General features: G+C 42.0%; 2 protein-coding genes across 2 annotated transcripts in view; both read right to left on the bottom strand.

Annotated features, from left to right (window-relative positions):
* Window positions 1-20,907, bottom strand: part of dst (dystonin) — a 106,775-nt gene that overhangs the window by 40,646 nt on the left and 45,222 nt on the right. The window contains exons 34-49 of the mRNA XM_069659031.1: window positions 15,040-15,186; window positions 13,199-13,287; window positions 13,009-13,117; window positions 8,350-12,432; window positions 8,072-8,218; window positions 6,637-6,873; window positions 5,619-5,771; window positions 5,293-5,526; window positions 4,878-5,162; window positions 3,796-4,338; window positions 3,381-3,557; window positions 2,488-2,611; window positions 1,455-1,663; window positions 1,017-1,334; window positions 720-886; window positions 447-603 (exon numbers count right to left, since the gene is read on the bottom strand). Coding sequence (XP_069515132.1) covers window positions 447-603; window positions 720-886; window positions 1,017-1,334; window positions 1,455-1,663; window positions 2,488-2,611; window positions 3,381-3,557; window positions 3,796-4,338; window positions 4,878-5,162; window positions 5,293-5,526; window positions 5,619-5,771; window positions 6,637-6,873; window positions 8,072-8,218; window positions 8,350-12,432; window positions 13,009-13,117; window positions 13,199-13,287; window positions 15,040-15,186 — 7,179 coding nt within the window. The remainder of the gene's footprint in view (window positions 1-446; window positions 604-719; window positions 887-1,016; window positions 1,335-1,454; window positions 1,664-2,487; window positions 2,612-3,380; window positions 3,558-3,795; window positions 4,339-4,877; window positions 5,163-5,292; window positions 5,527-5,618; window positions 5,772-6,636; window positions 6,874-8,071; window positions 8,219-8,349; window positions 12,433-13,008; window positions 13,118-13,198; window positions 13,288-15,039; window positions 15,187-20,907) is intronic.
* LOC138588760 (desmoplakin-like) lies at window positions 15,135-20,620 on the bottom strand. The gene is made up of 3 exons (XM_069659012.1): window positions 19,268-20,620; window positions 17,702-18,589; window positions 15,135-17,167 (listed from the first exon to the last, which is right to left on the bottom strand). The coding sequence occupies exons 1-3, from the start codon at window positions 20,618-20,620 to the stop codon at window positions 15,467-15,469; spliced, it is 3,942 nt and encodes a 1,313-aa protein (XP_069515113.1). The 3' UTR covers window positions 15,135-15,466.

Here is a 20,907-nt window from a genome sequence, read left to right as displayed (position 1 = left end):
ATGAAAGCATTGGGTGATGTTTTAAAATCATGTGAGGATAAACAAGAATAAAATGGATGATTTGGCTTCTCAAAGAGTTTTTTCAGGTTAAACTTTCACACTACAGACGAGTAGGAATCTGTAATCTTGACTGTAACATCCTGAAATAGCCCCTCTGTTTGCCAGCATAGTATTCACTCCCAGATACGTCCAGTGTAAACACACATCCTCCATCTGTCATTAGCTGGCAGAGAAGAGCAGGTTTGGATAGTGGGGAGTGTAGGGAGGATTGGACTGTGATCTATTAAAACACACTTACATCCATCTATTGCAAAACAAAGAGAGTCCACGATAGAGCCAGATGCTGAGAACATCAGTGACTGCTGTTCCCGCACTTTAAGCGCAGTTAGACTAAATAATGTGAATAACAATGTTTCTTTCTTCTTTATATATATCTCATGACTCACAGTGACAATCTGCAGGTCCTTCTCAAGACTTTTCACACTGCTGCTCGGATGAACTGCAGGTACTTTCTCATTGGTCTCCTCCAGCCACTTGGTGAGAGCGCTAGCTGCAGACCTGAACTCTCCCAGCTGGTCCTGACAGGATGATACCTCCTCTTCCCTGTATTAGAGAAGAATCAGTCATACCGTGCATGTATCTGTGACATTACACAAACATTGGTGTTGAGGAGAAGGGAGTTAAATTAATTATTAACATGGAAATATGTCACAACTTACTTTTCTTTGACAGTGTCTTTAAAGGTGTTGAAAATATTTGACAGATTGTCCATCTTGCTCTGGATCTGGGCTTTGTTTCCTTCAGGGCTGATCTCAGAGAGCTCCTTGGACAGCGTCTGTAGCTTCTCCAAATCACTGGCATGTTCAGCCATCTCAGCTTTGGTATTCTACAGTGAAATTATAATAGTCAGTTATTCTTTGCAGTACATGATGTCATTTCTGCTGAGAATGTTTCTGAAAGACACCACATGTATCCTTGTATGGTCCTAATGCTAACAGCGCCTGCAGTGTAGTTACCTGCATAAGCTCAGACACTTCGTCGAACGTTTTCCCCGGCCCGTCTGTCTCGTGCAGATCTTGTGATCGCTTCACCACAAACTGCTGAACTTTATCTGCAACCTCCTCAAACTGGTCCACCTTATCCTTCAGTTCCTCCAGCTGGGTGACTTTTTGCTTGTGCTTGTCACAGGCGTCAGAGAAGCGCTGGGAGAGAGCATCCATCTTGGACTGCAGGAGGGCAGCTGCAGTGGGGTCTGCTGTCTCCACAAACTTCTTTACTTTGGCTTTCATGGCTGAGATGCTGCTCTGGCGACTTGCTATGTCCTGCTCCAATGCCTGTAAAAACACAGGATGGAGAACAGCAGAGTTTTAATAGGAACTAAATCAAAGCAGACAGCATAAAGTCATAGATTCATTTAGTGAGAGGACTTCTGGATTGATGACAAGAATACATACTGCTTCTTTGCTGAGGATGTCTCCTATGGATGCAGAGTCGAGAGGCATTTGTCCTTTCTCTTTCACACTGGCCTCCACTCCCTCCATCCATCCCATCATCTCATCCAAACCATCCTGGACACTCATGGAGCGAGTCAGGGTGATCTGCAGTTTCTCATTTCGGTCACTCACAGACTTGGACAGGTTGTCATAGCGCTCAACTATGTCGTCTACAGCGCAGGGAAACAGATCAGGTCAAGTTTAAAGGTGGACCATGTCTCATTGTTTAAAGCACATTACGAGGTAAACATTTCAAAGCAGAGAAGAAACTTTTTGTGGCGTTTAAAAGATTAAATTCGCTTGGTGGAGTAGAAGCATTTTTTAGTGAAAGCCAACGGAAATAAAAACAAGACACTCCAAAAGATATTTTTAACACTGATAACTTGAGTCAATTTTAGAAAGGTACACATTTGGGTATGTTGACATTTTTGCTTGCTGCCAATAAACAGTCCGCTTGGTTAAGAGCTTTTAACATTTTCCAGGGCTTCATATATAAATATCTTTCTCGAGCATGAGTTATTCGAATGTCTGGCATCTTTCAGTTTGCACATGTATTGTGCTGCGCCTGCTAAAACTTGCACGATTCATCTTGAACATTCAATACCACACTCTCCCTGTAATGTATCATAACATTTTAGATGTATGTTAGTTTTATATTTTATATTTACTATAGTTGAAGTTATTTATTATATATTATTGCTGTTAGAATTCCTGAATGTATATATTCCTTCTTCTAGTGTTATGTTTATTCTTACTGTGTATTTATTATCTCCTTGTGCTGTAGTCGCTTTGATAACCTGCTGCTGTAACGTCGCAATTTCCCAGTTTGGGAATAAATCAATAAAGCACATCTATCTATCAATCTATCTATATCTGAAAAAGTAAATCCTAATCTAAATATCTGAGTGTCAATGTCGACAAATAAAATCCTTTAACTGTTCTGATATTATGCAGGTGTTGCACAATCAGCACCGTACTTAGATTTTTCCCTCACCTACAGTCTCCTGGATCTCATCTGGGTTGCTCAGCAGGTCTCCTTCAGAAGTAATCAAAGACTCAGCTGCTTTGCGAAGTGTGTCAATAGCGGTCTGATGTCCCGTCATCTGACCTTGTAGGGCCTGTGGATCGATAAGTAAGAAGAGGTCAGAGAAAGTAACCCTGTATTTGTCTTCTGCTTGCATTTACACCGTATTGGACAAACTTTGTATTTCATCAGTGTGCTGAGAGATGATGTGCAAGAGGGCCTGGACAACATCTGTAGAAAGATTGAGTCATCCCACTGATATAGTAAGATGTAACTGCCCGCTCGACAGTTACACTTACAGAAAGGCTTAGGATTCTTTGCAGTGATTTGTAATCAAAGCCGAAAGCAGTTCCTTAGCAGGCCCTGAGGCGCCTCTTATCTGGGCATATCTATGCTGTAAGTCACTACCTCCCTACAGAGAAATGTTTGAGCGGACTGCAGCCAAAAGCTTTGACAGAGACGGCCTCGTTTCTTATCCTCCTGTAGGAGTACGCAGGCTACAAAAAACACAGAGTTAAACTATTCACATGTGGGGTTGAATTTGAAAACAGAGCTAAAAATAGACATGTTGTACTTGAGTGAGTGGAAACACTGTATATGGTAAGACAGGTCTATTGTGCCATGACACTGTAACCCAGGAAAAGTTCTGCATGTATTGCTTCTAAATAAAGATAGTTTTCAGTTCACACAGGGATAATGAGAGTTATAGTGAAGACAGTGAGGCTAAAGCGAGGACAAACACCAGCCTTTTTATCCTCTAAAATCAAAGGGGGGTCTTATAAAAATATGAAAACAACATAATTCTTTAGTTTCACTTGATACTAATATTAAATACAAGAGCTGTGGCTTTCAATTTGTCTTGCCTTGGTGTCCTCCAGCTGTTTCTGTAGTGTTTGAGGATCAGCTGCTATGGCCTCTGATTGTTGATTTCTCGCCTCATCCTCCGAGCCGTTGAGCCACTTCAAAAGACCGGCACTCGAGTCGTCATATTTCTTGTATTTGTCAACCACGTCTTTGAGGTTGTTGCCAAGCTGATTGCACTGAAACGAAGGGAAAATAAATTATATTTCCTGTTTGATAAGATATTCACAAACCATACAGACATGATCATAAATGAAGATAACGGTGACCACTGGATGAAGAAGTGTGACTGTCTCTGACACTGAGAGTAATGAGGCATGACACTGCATTTCACTGAAGACAAATGCCCCCACCTAGTGGTAAGAACAAGCCATTGCAACCTCTCAAGATCCATTTGATTAAAAGCAGGATAACTACCTGTGAGTGTAGGGCTTTGTATCGACTGGCTGCTGAATCCAGCTTGTCCTTGACAGCAGAACAGGTTCCTGAAGTATCCACATGCAGCAGAACATTCTTAGCCTCATCTAACCCACAGGCTTTAGCCACATCCAGAACTTTCTGTCCTGAAATAGTGATGAAGCGAAGGTCTCCTTTGTGCGAGATCACATCTTCTGAGAAGCTTTTCTGTCGCAGGAGTTTATCAGAGAGGACATTGAGGGAGCCGGCAGGGGCTCCCAGCTCCTCCACTTCTCCCTCCGCCTGGTCTAACCAGCCGTCAAACTCCTCGCAGTCATCCTGGAACTTCTTCAGCTCCTCCTGGACACACTGCACCTGCTTCATCTGCTGTTCAGCCTGCGTCAGCGAGGCATCGTAGCGCCCCTTCAGCTCCTGGATGTTCTTCTGCAGTTTCTCCTTCTCCTCTGGAGACAGAGCGCCCGCTTGTTTGTCGAGAAGAGCCTGAGCTGACTGGGTGGCCATGATCAGATCCTGCTGCTGGGACAGGATCTCCTGATGACGGGCCTGTGGGAACGATAAAGTCTTGAGTCCGAAATACCAAAACAGAAAGCAGTAATTACATAAAAAATATGTTTTAATGATAAAAACATTACTAACTCATTTTTTCTTTTTCTTTCTTGCTTGCTTCTTTCATTAATTTAAAATGGCAATTGTACTTAATGCTTTGTAAACATACTTCAGATGTATTTTTTGACAAATAACAGAGCCTGTAAATTTCCCAATTTAAAATGTCATATTTGAATGACATAAATTTCAAGACAACAAAATGTAGTTATATAATAATAATATTTTTTTGTTTGGCAATAGGCTTCTTAAACTGTTGGAAATTAATGTTTTAACAGCTTAAAAAGTTGATATGAGTTACATGATTTTATCATTTTTGCATTTCATAACTACAATTGTCTTTCATGTTTTAGTTTCAACATGATGATCTGCTTCTAGCAATTCTCTGGGATGTTTATTAACTTAGGCTCTATGCATAAAGAAAGTTCACGCCTGCAGAAATTGCACAACTTAAACGTATGTGCCAGAAACAGCTATACCTTGACTCTGGCATACTGCTTATCGAGGTCCAGGGAGGCGTCATTTTCGCCGCTGCTCTCTTTGCCAAAATCCCTTTCAGTGGTCTGTAAAGCGTTTCCATTTGCATCGTCGTCCTCTCCCATCATTCCCTTGGCCAAGGTTTCTTCTGGCAGGTTTCCATTCTCTTTACTTACATGGTCGGTTTTATCCAGACCGTTCTCGTTTTCATTCCCTATGTTGGATATCCAGTCCAGAAGACCCTCAATCTTATTCTTACTTTCTTCAAGCCGCTCGACAGCTGCCGCCTGAAATGCAAATAGATTACAATCAATATTACATTTACATTAAGTTAAGCAATATGGTAATTACACTGCATTTCTATTCCTACGCATTACATACATTTACATACAACATATATGAAGCTAATCTTCTGACCTTTTCGCTCTCCTGTTTTATCGCCGTAGTAACGACCTTCTCCAAATCCTTCCTGGACTCCTCGGCCCGCTGGTTGATGACCTTCGCTTTGCTTTTAGCCTCTTCCAACTTGCCCTCAATGTTGGCGATCTGATCTGGCGCCAGCTTGCTTCGGTTTTCATCCAGAAACTTCTTAGTGCTGGTGATGACTTCATTCAAGGCACTGGCGTTTGTCAATACATCTTTCTGCAGGGCCTTGAGATCAAACAGAGAAAGAGTCGGGTCGTTAAATAAGACTGGAGAGACACACTTGGACACATACTGTGCGGAGGAGATGTATTTCTAACCTGATGCTCCTGCTGGTACTGCTGCAGGTCCGTGACACTCTCAGCACTTTCAGACTGTTGCTGATGACCGATCAGGTGGTTTTCTGTCAGGGTGAGATTATCACACACTTCCTCCAACTTCTCTGTGAACTCCTTGTGTTTCTCCAGTAAGGACTGTTCATGAAGAAGAAAACAGCCCCGTCAATTTTTCGGGAAAACAAACGTCAGAACAAGAGTTAAAGAAACAATTCAAGCACATAAAGGCAACATGCAAAATCTGCTTTCAAAGACATTTCCCGTCATCATAACCGTGTAAAAACCTAGTATGCTGTGAACATGCTTTTACGCCATTCGCCACTTTGGTCTTGGGATGGTTATAAGCACAAAGGGACATTCAGTCCGGTTTGTTAATGGATTTGTTGTGTAAGTGTTCCAACAGAGAAGCTGCAATTTGTTCGCAGGTAATTGTTCATTGGGTGTCTTGAAGGCCTGTAGGATACAACCGGCACAAAGGTTAGTCTGCAGGAGTGATCAAGCCATTTAGCATGCAATGTTATATTTCCTAAACATTTAGCCATTCACAGCACAAACTCTCAAATCTGAGTCCTGAAGACAAAAGACAAATAATTAACTAATAATTCACAAAGTGCTCTGAAATACCGAAATACAACTCATTACTATAATTATAACTTTTTATTTAAACCCACAAAAACCAACAGAGAGGTTCAATATTTGTGCAAATTAAACTCTATTAAACTTTTAAAGCTGATTGATGTGGGGTTCAGAAGCGTCATTCAAACATTGTTGTGGGTATCTATAATGTGAAACCACATATGTATAATGGCTTCTCATTCATTACACATTATTGTTGTTAGCTCTGACAATTCTACAGATAGAAATCTGCTACTAAAAAAAATCTCACTAGTCACATGGCTTAAACAGCCCACTCTACATGCACCTTAAGTATTCACTATAAACCAAACATGTATGCACAGTTGTTATTGAAAGAAAACATCTTGCAGTATTTCCACAGGCAGACCTTCTCCTTGTCCTCCCTCTCCCTGGTGTCCAGTAGGACGTTCAGGTCGCTCCTCTTGGTATCTAGCCTGTCTGCATGTTCCCTGAATGCTCGCTGAGTGGTGCTGAGGAACTTAAGGAGGTAGCTGCTCTGAGTTGGACTCAGGAACTGAGCGTGCTCAGAAATAAAGCACTGGATATCAAATGTGGCATCCTCTAACTTGAGCCTTGCTTCTTTTTGCAGGTTGCTCTCTGTGTCCTGGAAGATAAGATGGAAACATGTTGAGAAGTTGTAGTCAGGTGGAAATGAATGTTTATTAAAGATATAATCTTGAAGATTTTCATGTAAATAAATGTATTTTAAGTCACTATCACCGAATGAGTTAACACAATGGTGATTGAGCCTATGGCACACAGATGAAAGCCTTTGCATTTGCAGTATTACAGACTGGCTGTCTGTGGTGACATTTGTTGAAAAAATCACAAGCAGCGCCCAGTTAGTGACGCGTTTTCCATCAGCCAGCAGTGGTTGGTCTGCCAGAGAGGGTAGGCGGAGCTAAGCGGCTGCTTTTCCGGTCTCTGCAAGTGTTGCGAGTAAACAGTAATCTACTATGGCTGAACAAACAAAGAAAAGATGGATGACTACAGATACAACTTCAAAAATAAGTGAAAATCCAAAGAAGAAGAAACAAACTCGACGCTCAGATGAAGCAAACAGTCTACAAAGGAAAGCGACCGTCAGCCAGGAAAATCAAGAGTTACAACCGGAGCCGACTGTGGACGTCACACATGCAACACTGTCTGGATATCTGGGAAGTGTGCTCCCACAATTACCGTTTATCGCCACAGGTGCCGCCAAATAGAACAAAACTGAGATCTTCGAGATTATAACTTTAATTGGAATTTAAAAGTACCTTGATCTGCTGAATTAAATGTTTCAGTGTGTCCACATCACATGTGTCCAAATCAACAGCACTTATATCAGAGTTGTTCTGGAGGAGGCCCGCAAGATCTTCAAGATCACTGAGATGTTTCTGGTAGGTTGATTCCAACTGCACCTAAAATCACATTTAGGTGATTAAAACCTTAAGTAACTATTACACAATTGTATTTTTAATTACCAGCAATGAACTCTGACCTTTCCTGTTTCCATTGCTTCAATGAGGGAGTGACACCTGTCCGCACACATCTGGGAAACAGCAGTGAAATTTGGCTCTAACTCAACATACGTCGAGGCCAGATCTTGGTGGATCTGTATGGGAATGGCCTCGTCTGCAGAATTTAAGAGCTGTTTGGCTTTATCCATATCTGCTGTCAAGACGCCAGCCAGTCGAGACAGTTGGGACTCCAGAGACTGGATAAAAGAGCACATTTGGTCAGGAACTAATTCATACTTTTATTGAAAATATGATATTGTTTGTTTGTTTGTTTGTTGTTGTTTGTTAGCAATTTCTCACCTGACATTCCTCTATTTGGATCTGCAGTTCTTCCATGTTGTTGCCTACGGGAGCTTGGTTTAACAAGTCGTTTCCAACATCGTCTAAAACATCAGCGTGATCCTGAAGTCTCCCGACACACTCCAAATAATCCTGGATGGAGAAGAGCTGTGGGGGGAAAAAGAAAGAGCTTATGTTACCCATGTCAGAAACTAAGGTAGGACGTTGGCTTAATCTTAGCACAACATAAAATCTACCTTATTTTTGACCTCCTCAACTTTGCAGGCATCTGACTGCACTGACGGTTGAGGAGATGGTTGGCGACTTCCTGCAGCAGAGACGCCCAAGTCACCTTCTCCTGACCCCTCCTCTTCTCCATCTGAGCTCTCCTCCTTGATGCTCTCCAGTGTGTGCCGCCGCTCCTCCTGAGAGTCACCGCCCAGGGCAGTGTTAAGCGTGTCCATCACTTCCTGAAGCATTGACAGGTCTTGACTTGTGGAAACAGTCTTGAGAACCTGCAGCAGTTGCAGCTGGATATTTGGAGCATCAGACTTTTCTGTCTTTTCACTGACTGTCTCTTCCTGCAGTATCACATCTGAGCTTCCTTTATCTTTGTTGTCAGAAGTTGGGGCGTTATGCTTGAGCAAATCCATGAGAAGGTCCGGGTGAGTGCTCTCTACAAGTCCACGAGATGTGTCTCCTTCCTGAAAACCACCGTCGTCAAACTCTTGAGGAGTACTTGTAACTATAGCAACAGTGCTTTCACTGTCTTGAGTTTGTGCCTTTTGCAAATCACTGACATCATTCTCCTTGGTAATCATTTCCCCCTTATCATCTACAGAAGTTCTGACAGCGTCAGAAAACACTGATGGAGCTGAAGATGTAGTGCAGCTCTCTGACGGGAAATCAGTAGCTTCCCGGTGATGCTCAGCCGGACACTCATCTAATAACATTTCCTCTGGTCGAACATCAGATCCTAACCCTTCCTCCAGGATACTTTCAGACTCTCCTGAGTTAATTCCACCAACATCTGCATTTTGTTCATCACATGTGTCTGCTGTCTGTGTATTTCTTGACACAGAGATCTGCTCAGTACCACTGGTGGCAGTGAAAGTGTCCCCATGTTGCCTCTCTCGGGAAAGACTATCTGTGTTTAACTCAACATCATCCGCAACACATGACAAATCTTTACTTTCAGGAGAAACTCTTGAGAGTTTTAGAGTTTTATCCTCCGAGTCCTCTACATCAAAACACTTGAGAGTGGCACTACATGTTGCAGGGTCTTCATCAGACACAACGGGTGACTGTGAAGATCTCACACCAACAAGCGTACTCGGACCATTACGGGAACACCTGGGCTCGGTTTCAGCAGAAACTTCAGTTTCTGAATGAAGTGCTGTCTGGTGAGGTAATGTGATTCTGCTGCCATCTTCTGTAATGTTGTTGTCAGAGTTACAATCACCCCTGGAGACTGAACTGACTGCACTTTCCACCAAATCCTGGGCCGATGAGTAATCTCTACTTGGAGTTGGCTCGCGTTCCGAAGGTGACTGAACTGCACTTGTGTCATTCTCAATTTTACCCTCCTCTGACGATGCATTGCAATGTGATGAGGACACGTCTAATTCACTCTCACTTGTTGTATCATTTCCCACCTCGACATGTCCAGCAATGAAAAACTGTTTCTCAAAGGGTGAGCCGACAGATACAGAATGATTACCAGATTGAGTCAGGCTTACTGGATCGGTATTGATTGTGTCACTCAGACTAGGTGGAGGTGACTGAGCGGCTGGAGCGGCTCTGGATTCAGCAGCTGTACCCGTCAGATGACTATTGATTACACCCTGTGAGTCATTGTCTTCAGCCAGTAAATGCAATCCCTCAGCGTGATGAACACACTCTGCAGTAACCTGACTCCATGTGGGGGCTGAGATCATCAGAGAATCGTAACCACCAACTGAGGGAGGGGAAACGTAAAGATAATCACTCATATTAACAACATTTCCTGTTGGCTCACAATCTACATCTGCATCTTCCTTCTCACTCTCTATCTCTTTGTTATCAGCCTTATCGTTGGTCAGATCGAGCACAATGACAGCGACCTTCCTCTCGGAAGCTTGCTGAGTCTTCTCAGATGCATTAATATTAATATAACCCAGATTGTGATCATCAGAGATGGGATGAGCCCAGTTTTCCTCGGGGTAAATGCTGGCTTTGGCGTCATCTACAGACTGCAATGACTCACTGACACTTCTCGACAAAGTTTGCATTGTCTTCATATGAAAAGAAATATTTGGGGATGTGCACCTATCTGACACTGCCTGGTCTAAATCATACATTACACCCTCTTCATCTTCAACACTACCTTTTTCATCTGACTCTATGTGAAGCAGTTCTACTACTGTCGTTTCCTCAACTAGCCCCTCGCTGAGAGCAGCCTCCAGGTCATTAAGCCCACCAGAGGTGACATCTACGACTGACACTTCCTCTATTTCAGTTTTCAGAACATGAACAACGTAGTCGTGCTGATTTTCACCCTCCAACAAGTCCTCAGAGTATAAAAACTCAGCTTGGGTAACATCCATACTTGCTGACTCACTCCAAACTGAGTCAGCGTTGTAGTGGGCGAGTGTTTGCCGGAAGGATTTTACTGCTCTCTCGCCGTCAAACATCCCGGATGACGAGCTAACACAAGTGGGAGGGAGTGACATTTCTGGAGGAGTTGGAATATCAAGGCCGTCACAGTCAGCTCCTACAGGATGCATTTGTAAAGTATCGTCAAAAAATCTCTCTGCATATTCACCTGTCTCTGTCCAGCTTTGACACAAGCTGTTCTCTGATACATCACGCTCTGAGGGATCCATGTCAATGTCATTATCTATTAAAAACACCTTGACAGGATGTTGCTCAAGCGGCTCGTCATTTGGATACGTTTTCTCATGAAAGCTAATTCTTCCATTGACAGAGGAAGCTAAATTATGAGGATCAAATGTGTATTGTGGGTGTTTTATATGCTCCTCCGTTTCCTCATTTATGTGCAGTGGGATCTCTAAATCTACCTCTTCTGCAGGAACATTTAAAGTCAGAGAAGATACACTTCTCTCATTGTTTTCAGAAAGTACTGAATCTTTGAGGAAGATTTGAACCGTGTTCCTCAGCTGTCTGTCGAATATCAGGACTCTCTCTCCTGACTTGGGGTCGATGTAACTGTTCATCATCAGGTAGGAGATGAATAACTGCTTTGCTTCTGTGTGTGTCGGGATGTTAGCGTCTTTTGGGCAACCTTCACCATGATAGCATCCATCAAGTGTGAGTTTTTTATACATGAGCCAAGAGGAAAACTTTTCATTTTGGTGATCGACATCAGGAAACACATCAGGGATTTCTACACATTTCAGAACCTCAGCTGTATAACTGTCAATGAAACCCCTCTGAACGGCGGCGGGGAAGTCTACCACCTCTGAATTTTCTGGAATGTAAAAAGCTGCTATCTTGTTGCGATTACTGAACAGCGTGCTTGTGAACTCATCAGTGGTGATTTGTTGATGATACTGGAATGATGTAGTGTGGATTTCATCGGAGGGCGGCAACACAAGTCCAATAAACTGCTGATTTCCAAGCACAATGAGCGTGCTGCTGGAGCTCATCAAATCACACTGAATGGCTGCATCCACCTTTAGCCCATCAGTGTTTTGGAGGTTTATAAAGCTACTCGTAACATCATTAACAGCTCTATTCTGATCCTGGTTGGGTTCACCTGCATTGAGCTGAGCACCTAGCAGCCTTGGCATGTTCTCGTTATCACAGCAAGACCTCAGAGTGTGAATTTCCCTCCCTGATGTCAGTGATTTATCTCTACTGAGGCACTTTAATATCAGTCTGTTGACCTCACAAGGGTCAAACTCCTGCTCGGGCGCTGTCATATCTTCAGCAGTGCTCGAACCGAACATATCCTGACAGGTGTTTTGCTGCTGGAGAGTCTTTACATAGACAGAAGCAGGTATTAAACCGGACTGAAACGCCCTCTCTAGGCTCACTGTGCCCCCTGTGTAGGACACCTTCACTCCATCACTGACTTGTTTCACCTCTATGACTTTGATGATCGAGTCTCCACATGTGGCCTCGTCCCTAGCTGCTGCTATGTCAGAGAGAGACACAGAAGAGACATGTGAACTCTGTATGCACTTGTTTGCTTCGTTCAACTCTGGTGAGTGCTTCAGGGTGGAGTTATAAACGTGATTGTGTTTGAAAGCATCGTCCCCGTCCAGGCAGACATGTGGCTCAGACTGGAGGAGATTGGAGTGATCGGAAACTCCAGGTATGTCATTGATCAGACCACTCTGGGGTCCAGCTCCAAGCCTGGCATCGCTGGATTTCAAATCCTAAAGAAAAGGACAGTTTAACAAATTACTGAGCTGGTTTCAGCATGACAGTCTGTATTATCACTGGATGTAAAAATGTACAATCTAAGAGTCCAAAACAAGACAAAAGGTTTACTCACCACAGCACAAATGTGGGCATGTTAAAACACCATGTGCACAAGTTCAAGACTGCGTCAGGGTTGCAACAGGAGAGTGACGAATAACACATTTAAAGCTATCATGCATCTGGGAATGCAGTATCCAGCATCTTGCAAAAAGAGTGTAGTTAGGCACATCAAATCATGTAGGTAAAGGGGTTAAGTCATATCTGTTATGTTGGTTTAAGTCAAGCACAGTAATAACGGTGACATGTCAGACCAAAGCCGGGCGAGACAAAGCATGTTCACAGCATACTCAGAATCCTAAATCTTGTTTCCTGATGATTCAGTGTAAGAGAATAAAAGGAGATGCAACGGCTCAAACTGTGCTGGAGAGGAGGAAAAGGGTTAGTCGTGCAGCTGAACATCAGGTGGCACTGTTTTCTAACACATTATAAGACACAAACCACGCAATACAAGAAACAGCCTAGTGCCGCACCTCCTCTGCAGAGGTCGTCTGATCTGAACAATGCTGGGACAGTTCACTGTAGGCCTGGTTCAGAGCCTTCAGCTGCTCCTGGGCTTTCTCTCTTTCCTCTTCTGTCATTCTGTGAGACACAAAGAACGAGGCTCAGACTGCAAACAGGGCACACAGTCTTTGGCATGTTGGTCACAGTAGCTTGACTTACTTGTCACTGTGTTTGTTCAGCATTGTTTGCGTGGCCCTCAGTGCTTCTGCAATTTGTTCCTTCTTAGTGACCATTTCCTCCACTGACACCTAGAACACAAAACAGCATATTAATACTTCATAATACTTTACTTTTGTATGACTACACGATGAGTGATATTACACAATATTGTAAGCTCTAAACAGGGACACTAGAGGGACACAGAGCTCACTGTTTTTCACATGCAGACACTAGAGTGGTAGTTACATTTTCATGACTTATTTATAAAAAGAATATATGGATAACACATTCTGTACTCTCATTACTAGATTAAGAACTAAATGTTAAACCCCTGTGAGAAATAATGCAATCCAATACAACAGCTATGCAATGGATATCAACTTTGATCAATTTCTGTTCAGAATGCAACAAAGAGGAAGTGATTGAACTATACTGGAATAATTTAGACTGTACTGTTGTACTAGGCTGCATTATGCATCATGTTTTCAGTCCCTAACATGGAGCGACAGAACATTAGAAATGCTTTCACTGTGTTCAGAAACATATTAAAAGAGTTGTTTTCAATGTGTCAAAACAAAATATATGAGAATACAAAGTTCAAAGCTGGCATTATTTCATTGTGACAGTTTAATTGGTTCTTTATTATTTTGAGGATATTTAATGTAAGAAAAAAATAATGTAAGAAAAAAATCCATTAAAAAATGTATTATTATTTTTGGGGTAAATAATGTCAGAAAAAAAATCTATTAGAATTTTTGGGGTAGGTAATGTAAGAAAAAAATAGTTTTAAAAGACAAATATAATTTTAAATTATTATTTTTAATTATATTTAATCCATAACTGCTTTCAAAATAAAATTTGCTGATATATCTCTCTGTGTTCTAAAGCTTTATCAATAACATAAAAAATCTATTAAATAAGATTAATAAATGTAAACTTTTATTCCAAACCCTAACTTTGCTGCTTTCAAAATAACCATTTTCTAATGTATAATTATAACAAACAATAATTTACATTATTATATTTTACTTTAAACGCGATTACAATATTTACAACAAAAATATTTTGAAATGTCTAAATCCATGTTTATTGATGACTTAAATTTATTCAATAGACAATGTGAATAGTTGCCAATTGCTGTGCTGTAAAACTGCTTAATGTACACATAGTTTAGCTCTACTGGAATCAGTGATTAACATAGCAGAGTTAACATAACAAATGTGAGTCTAAACTCCCTCATCTGGTCTCTTCTCTTCTATAATATTGGATAGACTTTAAAACCATCAATGAAAACCCATTTTTAAGGATCACCAAAGTATTTTTTTTTTACACTGTTCTATCACTATTAGACTTTAGCAGACACATACGGAACATTTTCAAATGTATTTCACATGTTAGTTGAATAATGTCAGCTTTGGACTGTGTATGGTGAATGTTTCCTTTGACACAGTGACAATGTGTTTTGATAGGTCAATAACCTGCTGGGCCCATTGTGCAAAAAGTGCTTGTGCAACATTTGTTTTGATTGAATCAGTAAAAGGTGATTGGCATAAAATCCATAATATCAACCATGTTCTTGTAAGCCAGGTGACAGGGGGTAACAGGGGATATGACAAAGTATTTACAACCACTACATACAGTTTAAAATATATGGATTAAATGAATCAGGAAGTTGACAGTGAGTTTTTATTAGAAATAATTCACTGTGACAGCAAAAGGCTGTGATGTCATTTTGCTTAGAAAAATACTCTTCACCATTAAACCAAAGCTTTGTCTCATGTACAAAACAAATGTGGAAACAGGACACACTGAAAACACCACAAACAATACATGTTATTTACCTGGGGCTTATTAGAAGCGTCTGTGTTGGCATTGCTATCTGTCAGAGCATTCCCACCATTGTTTGGGGTCTGTTTCACATTGGACATCCAGTGCAATAGTTTGCTAACTTTATCACCATGCTCTCGCTTCTCCTCATCAACAGATCTCTAGAATTCAAACAGATAGGTTTTTGACAAGGTTGTTATCTTTGTTACAAAAAACACTTGAGGGGAATCGAACATGGGAGGGACATTACCAAAATACAGACAGTAAAAACACCAAAGCTCAGATCATATTATCATTTGCATCAACCACTGTATAAAACATGTGAACCAAAAAGATTGTTAAACAGTGAAGTCAAGCGAGGTAACTTCACAGACAAACACAAATGAAAAGAAACCCTATTTGCAGGTTTTATGTTATGGACAAGCATCTATTTACAACTGTTTAATTCCTAAACGCCCAGATATAATGAAATGTTGATTTGGCTCCGAAACCATGAGTTTTTATGGCCTCAAGTAACCGTAACCCTGTGTGGCAGTCGTACACACTTCTTTCCAGTGCCTCCCTGAACGTGATTCTCCTCTTGGACTTTGGACAGGTGAGGCTTTTGGTTTGGAATTTCTCGTCTCTGAGTGCAGAGGCAGTAACTTTGTCAACATGGCCGCTCTGGATGACCTCCTCGAGGGAGGCTCTGTCGTGGGTGTCAGGGTTTATCAATCCTCCAGTCAGGATCTGGAACTCAATACAGCGAAAACCGGCATCCTTTGGGAGGAGGCTTTCCTGAATAGCCCTGGAAACAGACAAAGTCTTTGAAGTCTTGGGGTGGACGATGCCATTGAAGGCCTGCTCAAATTGTTGGAGCTGCTGACTCAGTGGCTCATCTAATAAACCTCTTTGGAGAGCATCCGAGATAGTAACTCTCTCCCCTGAAGAGGGGTCGCAAATTCCTCCAGTGCAGGCCTGGGCCTCCAACAGCCTTAATGCAGTGGTTCTATCAGTAAAACCCTGTTGAAAACCCTGAAGTACTGACATCCTCTTCCCCAGGGAGACATCCCAGAGACCAGCAATGGGGCTGTTAATGTCATCCACAACAACCATTCTTGAAAATATGACGTCTGCAATCTCATAGATACTAAGAAGCTCATTGCGATAGCTTTCAAGCTCGGATGTTTCAAGGTACCTCTGACTAACAGCGGACTCGAGACAAAGTTGTCGTCCACTTCTTGCATCAGTAATGATGTGCAGTGGGCTTCCACTGGCACCAACTATGGACTTTTCCTGCCATTCAGTTTCCTGCTGTGACAGAAACAGGTATGTCCTCTTGTCAATGTGCCCCCCCTTGAAGGCTTCGTATGCTGACATTTCGATGCCAGAGCTGCTGATGACAACTGAAGCTCTATGAGAACTTGTTGGAGAGCTGTTTGTTAGATGTCTCTCACCAAATGGGAAGAGAAACACCCCACCATCAATGTCATAAAGGCAGGTCTTCAGTATTTCAGCGTAGTATGCTTTCTGTCCAGTGTCAGGGTTGTGGAAACCTTTGGGGTTACAGGTTGGATCATATAGACCCTGTAGAATCTCCTTGCTCACAATACCCAGAGCGTCAGCGATGCTAGCCGGCACCCTGACGCCTGTCTCTGGGTTGATCAATCCTCCAGTTGCCACCTGAACCTCAAGGATCTTCTTGCCTTTGAATCTATCGAGAATTCTTTCCTCCATTGCCTGAAACACAGACAGCTTTTTGCCAGCATGAATGTATCCACTAACAGCTTTCTGAGCCTCCATCAGTTTGTCTTTCAGGCCTGTCTCTATGATACCTCTCTCCAGAGCCTCCTCAACCGAGTGTGTTTGTCCTGTCGTCAGATCTGTAAGGCTTCCTGATGCAGCCTGAGCCTCTAGAAACTCAAGAGCGTATGTCTTTGCTAAGAAGCCCTTCTCAGCAGCTTCCAGAAAGGATATCTTCTTCTTACTTGACTCCACATAAACTCCAGCTATAGTAGTTGGTTTGCCGGTGTACTGAGCAAGCGATGCTTGGACCTCTTCCATTGTGATGAGGCCCATCTCCAACTTACGCAAAACCTCTTCATCCAAGAACCTTAATTTGATTAAGCTTTGAATACTTGTGTTGCCTTTGAGTTCTGAGACCTTTTGTGAAGTAGAATACACCGCATTCAGTTTTCCTTCACCGTCTGTTGCTTTCTTCTCTGACGTGTTTCCAGCTTCAGATGTTTCGTTGATCTGATATGTTGTTGTCCTGATGATTCTTTGTGTTTTGTTTGTCTGTTTGTCTGTTAGTCCACACAAAGCCATGTATCCATGTGTTGCTACAGCAGTGGGATCTTTAGGTTTGATTTGGCTCTTATTGGTCACACTTTGCACGTCTTTTTGTTCGACATTGGAACTCTGATACAGAGAGCTATTCAAAGCTTTAGCTGTTGGCGACTCATGGAGGCTTTGACTGTGAATGACTTCCATTTTATCTTGTTTGACTTGCTCCAGTCCTTCACGCATGTTTCCTCTCTCCACTGTTGACATCTGTAGATTTGATATTGGAAGAATTTTTAAGTTACAGAAGACTATAATACTATAATAAAAGAAATAAACAATTAGTAAATATTCTGAATTTGCTAATGAATATGACATTGTGTTGCAGTAATGCTGAGCTAACTTCATCCATACCTTAGAGGACACTTTCATCTTGAGAATCTCGTCCTCCCGCTTGCATTTCGCACATAGATATGAGGGCGTCGCTGTTTGTCCCGTCTTCAACAAAGCTGCCTCATTGGCTTTCCCATAGTGATGAATGGTTTCAGTTACTTCCTGTTTGTTTATCGTCTTGTTGTCACTCTTCATTCCAACACTGAGCATCGAAAGCTTTTCCTGAAGACCTTTAATCTCTCTGACGTAGAACTGTATTTGTTCCTGAAGAGATTTTGCGTCCTTGTCCTTCAGCGTCAGTTTCCGCTCACTTTCTGTCAACAGCTGTTTCAACTTAGCTAACTCGTTTGCCTGCTCATTGCTAGGGCCTCGGAAAGCGCTCATTTTTGAGTTGAGTTTAAGTTTGTCGTCCTCAAGTTGGGCAATTTGTGATTTTGCTTTTGAGAGTTCAAGTCCAAGCTTGTTTCGTTCTTGCTCCAGTTTGTCCATTTTGATGTGCAGCTGTTGGTCCGTTTGTTGCCTTGTTTCTACAGTGGTTTGATGGACTGTGTGTACCTGTCTGAAATACTTGTTTAACATCTCTGCTATCTCTGTGCTATTCTTCTGTTTTGACTTGTCACCTGAGAATTCAGACTGAAGTAAAACAAGCTTCTTCTCTATTTCAGTCTGCACTAACAACAGCTGTCTCTCATAGCCCTCTTTCTGAAGTTCTAGTTTGGTTTTTAACTCCTCTAGCATTTTCTTGCACTTATTAAGTTGCTCTTCCATGTGCTGGGCCCTCAGCTGCAGGGCAGCATTTTCTTTTTGCTTTTGCACACTTTCTGTTTGAGCGCTTTGAAACTTTTCTTTCAGAATTCTGACTTCAGATCCCAGCGAGATGTTTTTCTCCGCTGCCTCCGCTTTCTCCCTCTTAAGAGAAACATTTTCATGCTGAAGATTTAATCGAGATTTGTCAGAACTCGACGCTGCTTCTTTCATTGTAACTCTGTTTTTCTGGAGCTCGCTCTCGAGCTGCAATATTTTGGATTCTTTGCCTTTTCTATCTTGAGTCTCTTTCAACAGTTCATCCTTGGTTCTTTGCAGGGAAGAGCTCAACTCTGAAACTTTAATATTCAAGCTCTCTAGTTTCCTGTCTGTTGCTTTCTTGTCGATCTGAATAGCGTACATCTCCTGCTTTAGGTTCTCTGTCACTTTCTCTGAGCTGCTACTCAACCCTTTCAAACTGTGCTTCTGATTGAAAAGTTCATCATCTAAAGCTTTGATTTTATTGAGATGTGTTTGACTCTCAGCAGTTTCTTTTTGCAGTTCTGCATTTTTTTTCATTAGCGTCATGTTCAAATCATTAATTTCAACATTTTGCATGTGGATCTTTTGGTTTGCTGAATTCCTCTCAGCAAACACTGACTTCAGCTCTGTCTTCAGACCGGATATTTCCGTCTCATAATTTACGATACGCGAATTGAGAGTTTTGATTTTCAGCTGCAGTTCAGTCATCTCCCTCACCTCCTCACTGTAATCCTGCAGTTTCATCTGAAGCTCATGGTAAGTCTGGGATTTCTTATTTAGTTCCTCCTCGACAATTCTAACCTGCGATTTGGTGCCCTCCGCCTGAGACTTCAAGATTTTAATTTGCTGATCCTTACCGTCCATTTCCATCGTCACCTGATCGAGTTTAGCTCTGGCGTTCTTCAGATTCTTTTCCATATCTGTATTTATCTGCTTTAATTCGTCTACTTTTTTCTCCAATTGAGAAGCAACTAATTCACTTTTCTGAATTTCTGCTTCGAGGTTCTTACATTTGAGCTGTGACGCCTGCTCGGATCTCTTCATGATGTTGTTTTCGTCTTTAGCTGTCTGAAGCTGCTGCTTCCAGCTGTCGAGCTCGCTCTTTAAAGACTTGATCTTTTGCTCAGAAAACGCTCTTTCCTTTTCCAAGGACTCTGTCTGAATCTGAAGACCTCTGATGTCACTATCAGACGAGACATTTACCCTTGTCAGCTCATTGCATTTAAACTTCAGCTGATCTATCGCTACCTGCTTGGAAGCTACTTCTTCTTCTAAGTTGCTAATCTTGAACGTGTTTTCCTGCTCCATGGAGCTTTTCTTATGCAGTTCTCCTTGGGAGATCTTCAGCTGCTCTTTGAGGCCTTCAACCTCCGTGCTTTGGAAAAACGTGCTTTGTTCCAATGAGGACTTTGCCCTTTGGAGAGATCTGATTTCCTCTTGAAGTTCATTGATGGATTTCTTCATGTTCTGCGCTTCCTGCTGCACATCCTCGGTTTTCTGCCTCATGTTGCTTCTTTCATTTTCCATGTCCGTCTGCAGTTTCTTCAGCCTGTTATTGCTGTCATCCAAAAGCTTCTTATAACTCTGAGCTTTCTCCTCGGCCATTTCTGCTCTTTTCTGGACCAGGTCTAATTCCTCTTGTTTCTGCTTGAGGGCATCCCCCAGCATGCTGTCACTCTCTCTAACTGCAGATAACTGTGGCTCACTCTGAACTGTTAACTGAACATCATAAACTACAGACTGATGATCATTTTCTTGACTGGAGAGTCCCTCAGTGCCTTCCTGAAGTTTGGGGCTCTGTTTTTTAAGATCTTGCTCATCATTTGTTTTCTTCAAGATGTCCTCTAGGTTTTTCTGAGCGAAGGCCCATTTTGCCTCCAACTGCTCGATCAGCTGTTTCGCATGGCTTAACTCCTCGTCACTGGCAGCCTTGTCTTTTCCTGCTATTTCTAACTTGGTGCTGTACTGCTGAACGTCATGCTCAAGTTGTGATTTCTGAAAGGTTAGATCATCGATCGTCTTCTGCTGTGTTTCTACTTCTTCTTCCAGCTCTTCCAGCTGCGCTTGTCTTTCAACCAGCAAAGCCTCCTGATCCTCGACCAGTTGCTTAAGATGACTAACCTCTACTTCCCCTTCAGCTCTTTGGAGCTCCATGCTCTCTCTCCTTTTTGCATTCTCTGCATTGTCAAAAGCCTTTCTGTTCTATAATGCAAAAAAACATGTCATCCACTATTTCACGCTGGATTAGAAAATGTGCGAATGTCTTGCATGAATATTTTACTTCTTACCAGAGCGCTGCAGAAACACCAAACAATCCCTCCAGGAATTTCAGTGATTGTGTAGTTAACTAGAAATATTGTGGAGGGTTCACATCTAATCTTTTATATATCATATTAGCAGCTATACCCTCTGATTCACTTTCATTAAATAGTTTTCAGAAG

This window comes from Semicossyphus pulcher, unplaced genomic scaffold, assembly GCF_022749685.1.
Source record: "Semicossyphus pulcher isolate SPU_LCO1_2020_fin unplaced genomic scaffold, fSemPul1.0.p SCAF_12, whole genome shotgun sequence".
Classification (NCBI taxonomy): Eukaryota; Metazoa; Chordata; class Actinopteri; order Labriformes; family Labridae; genus Semicossyphus; species Semicossyphus pulcher.
This window is presented reverse-complemented; position numbering and strand designations above follow the sequence as displayed.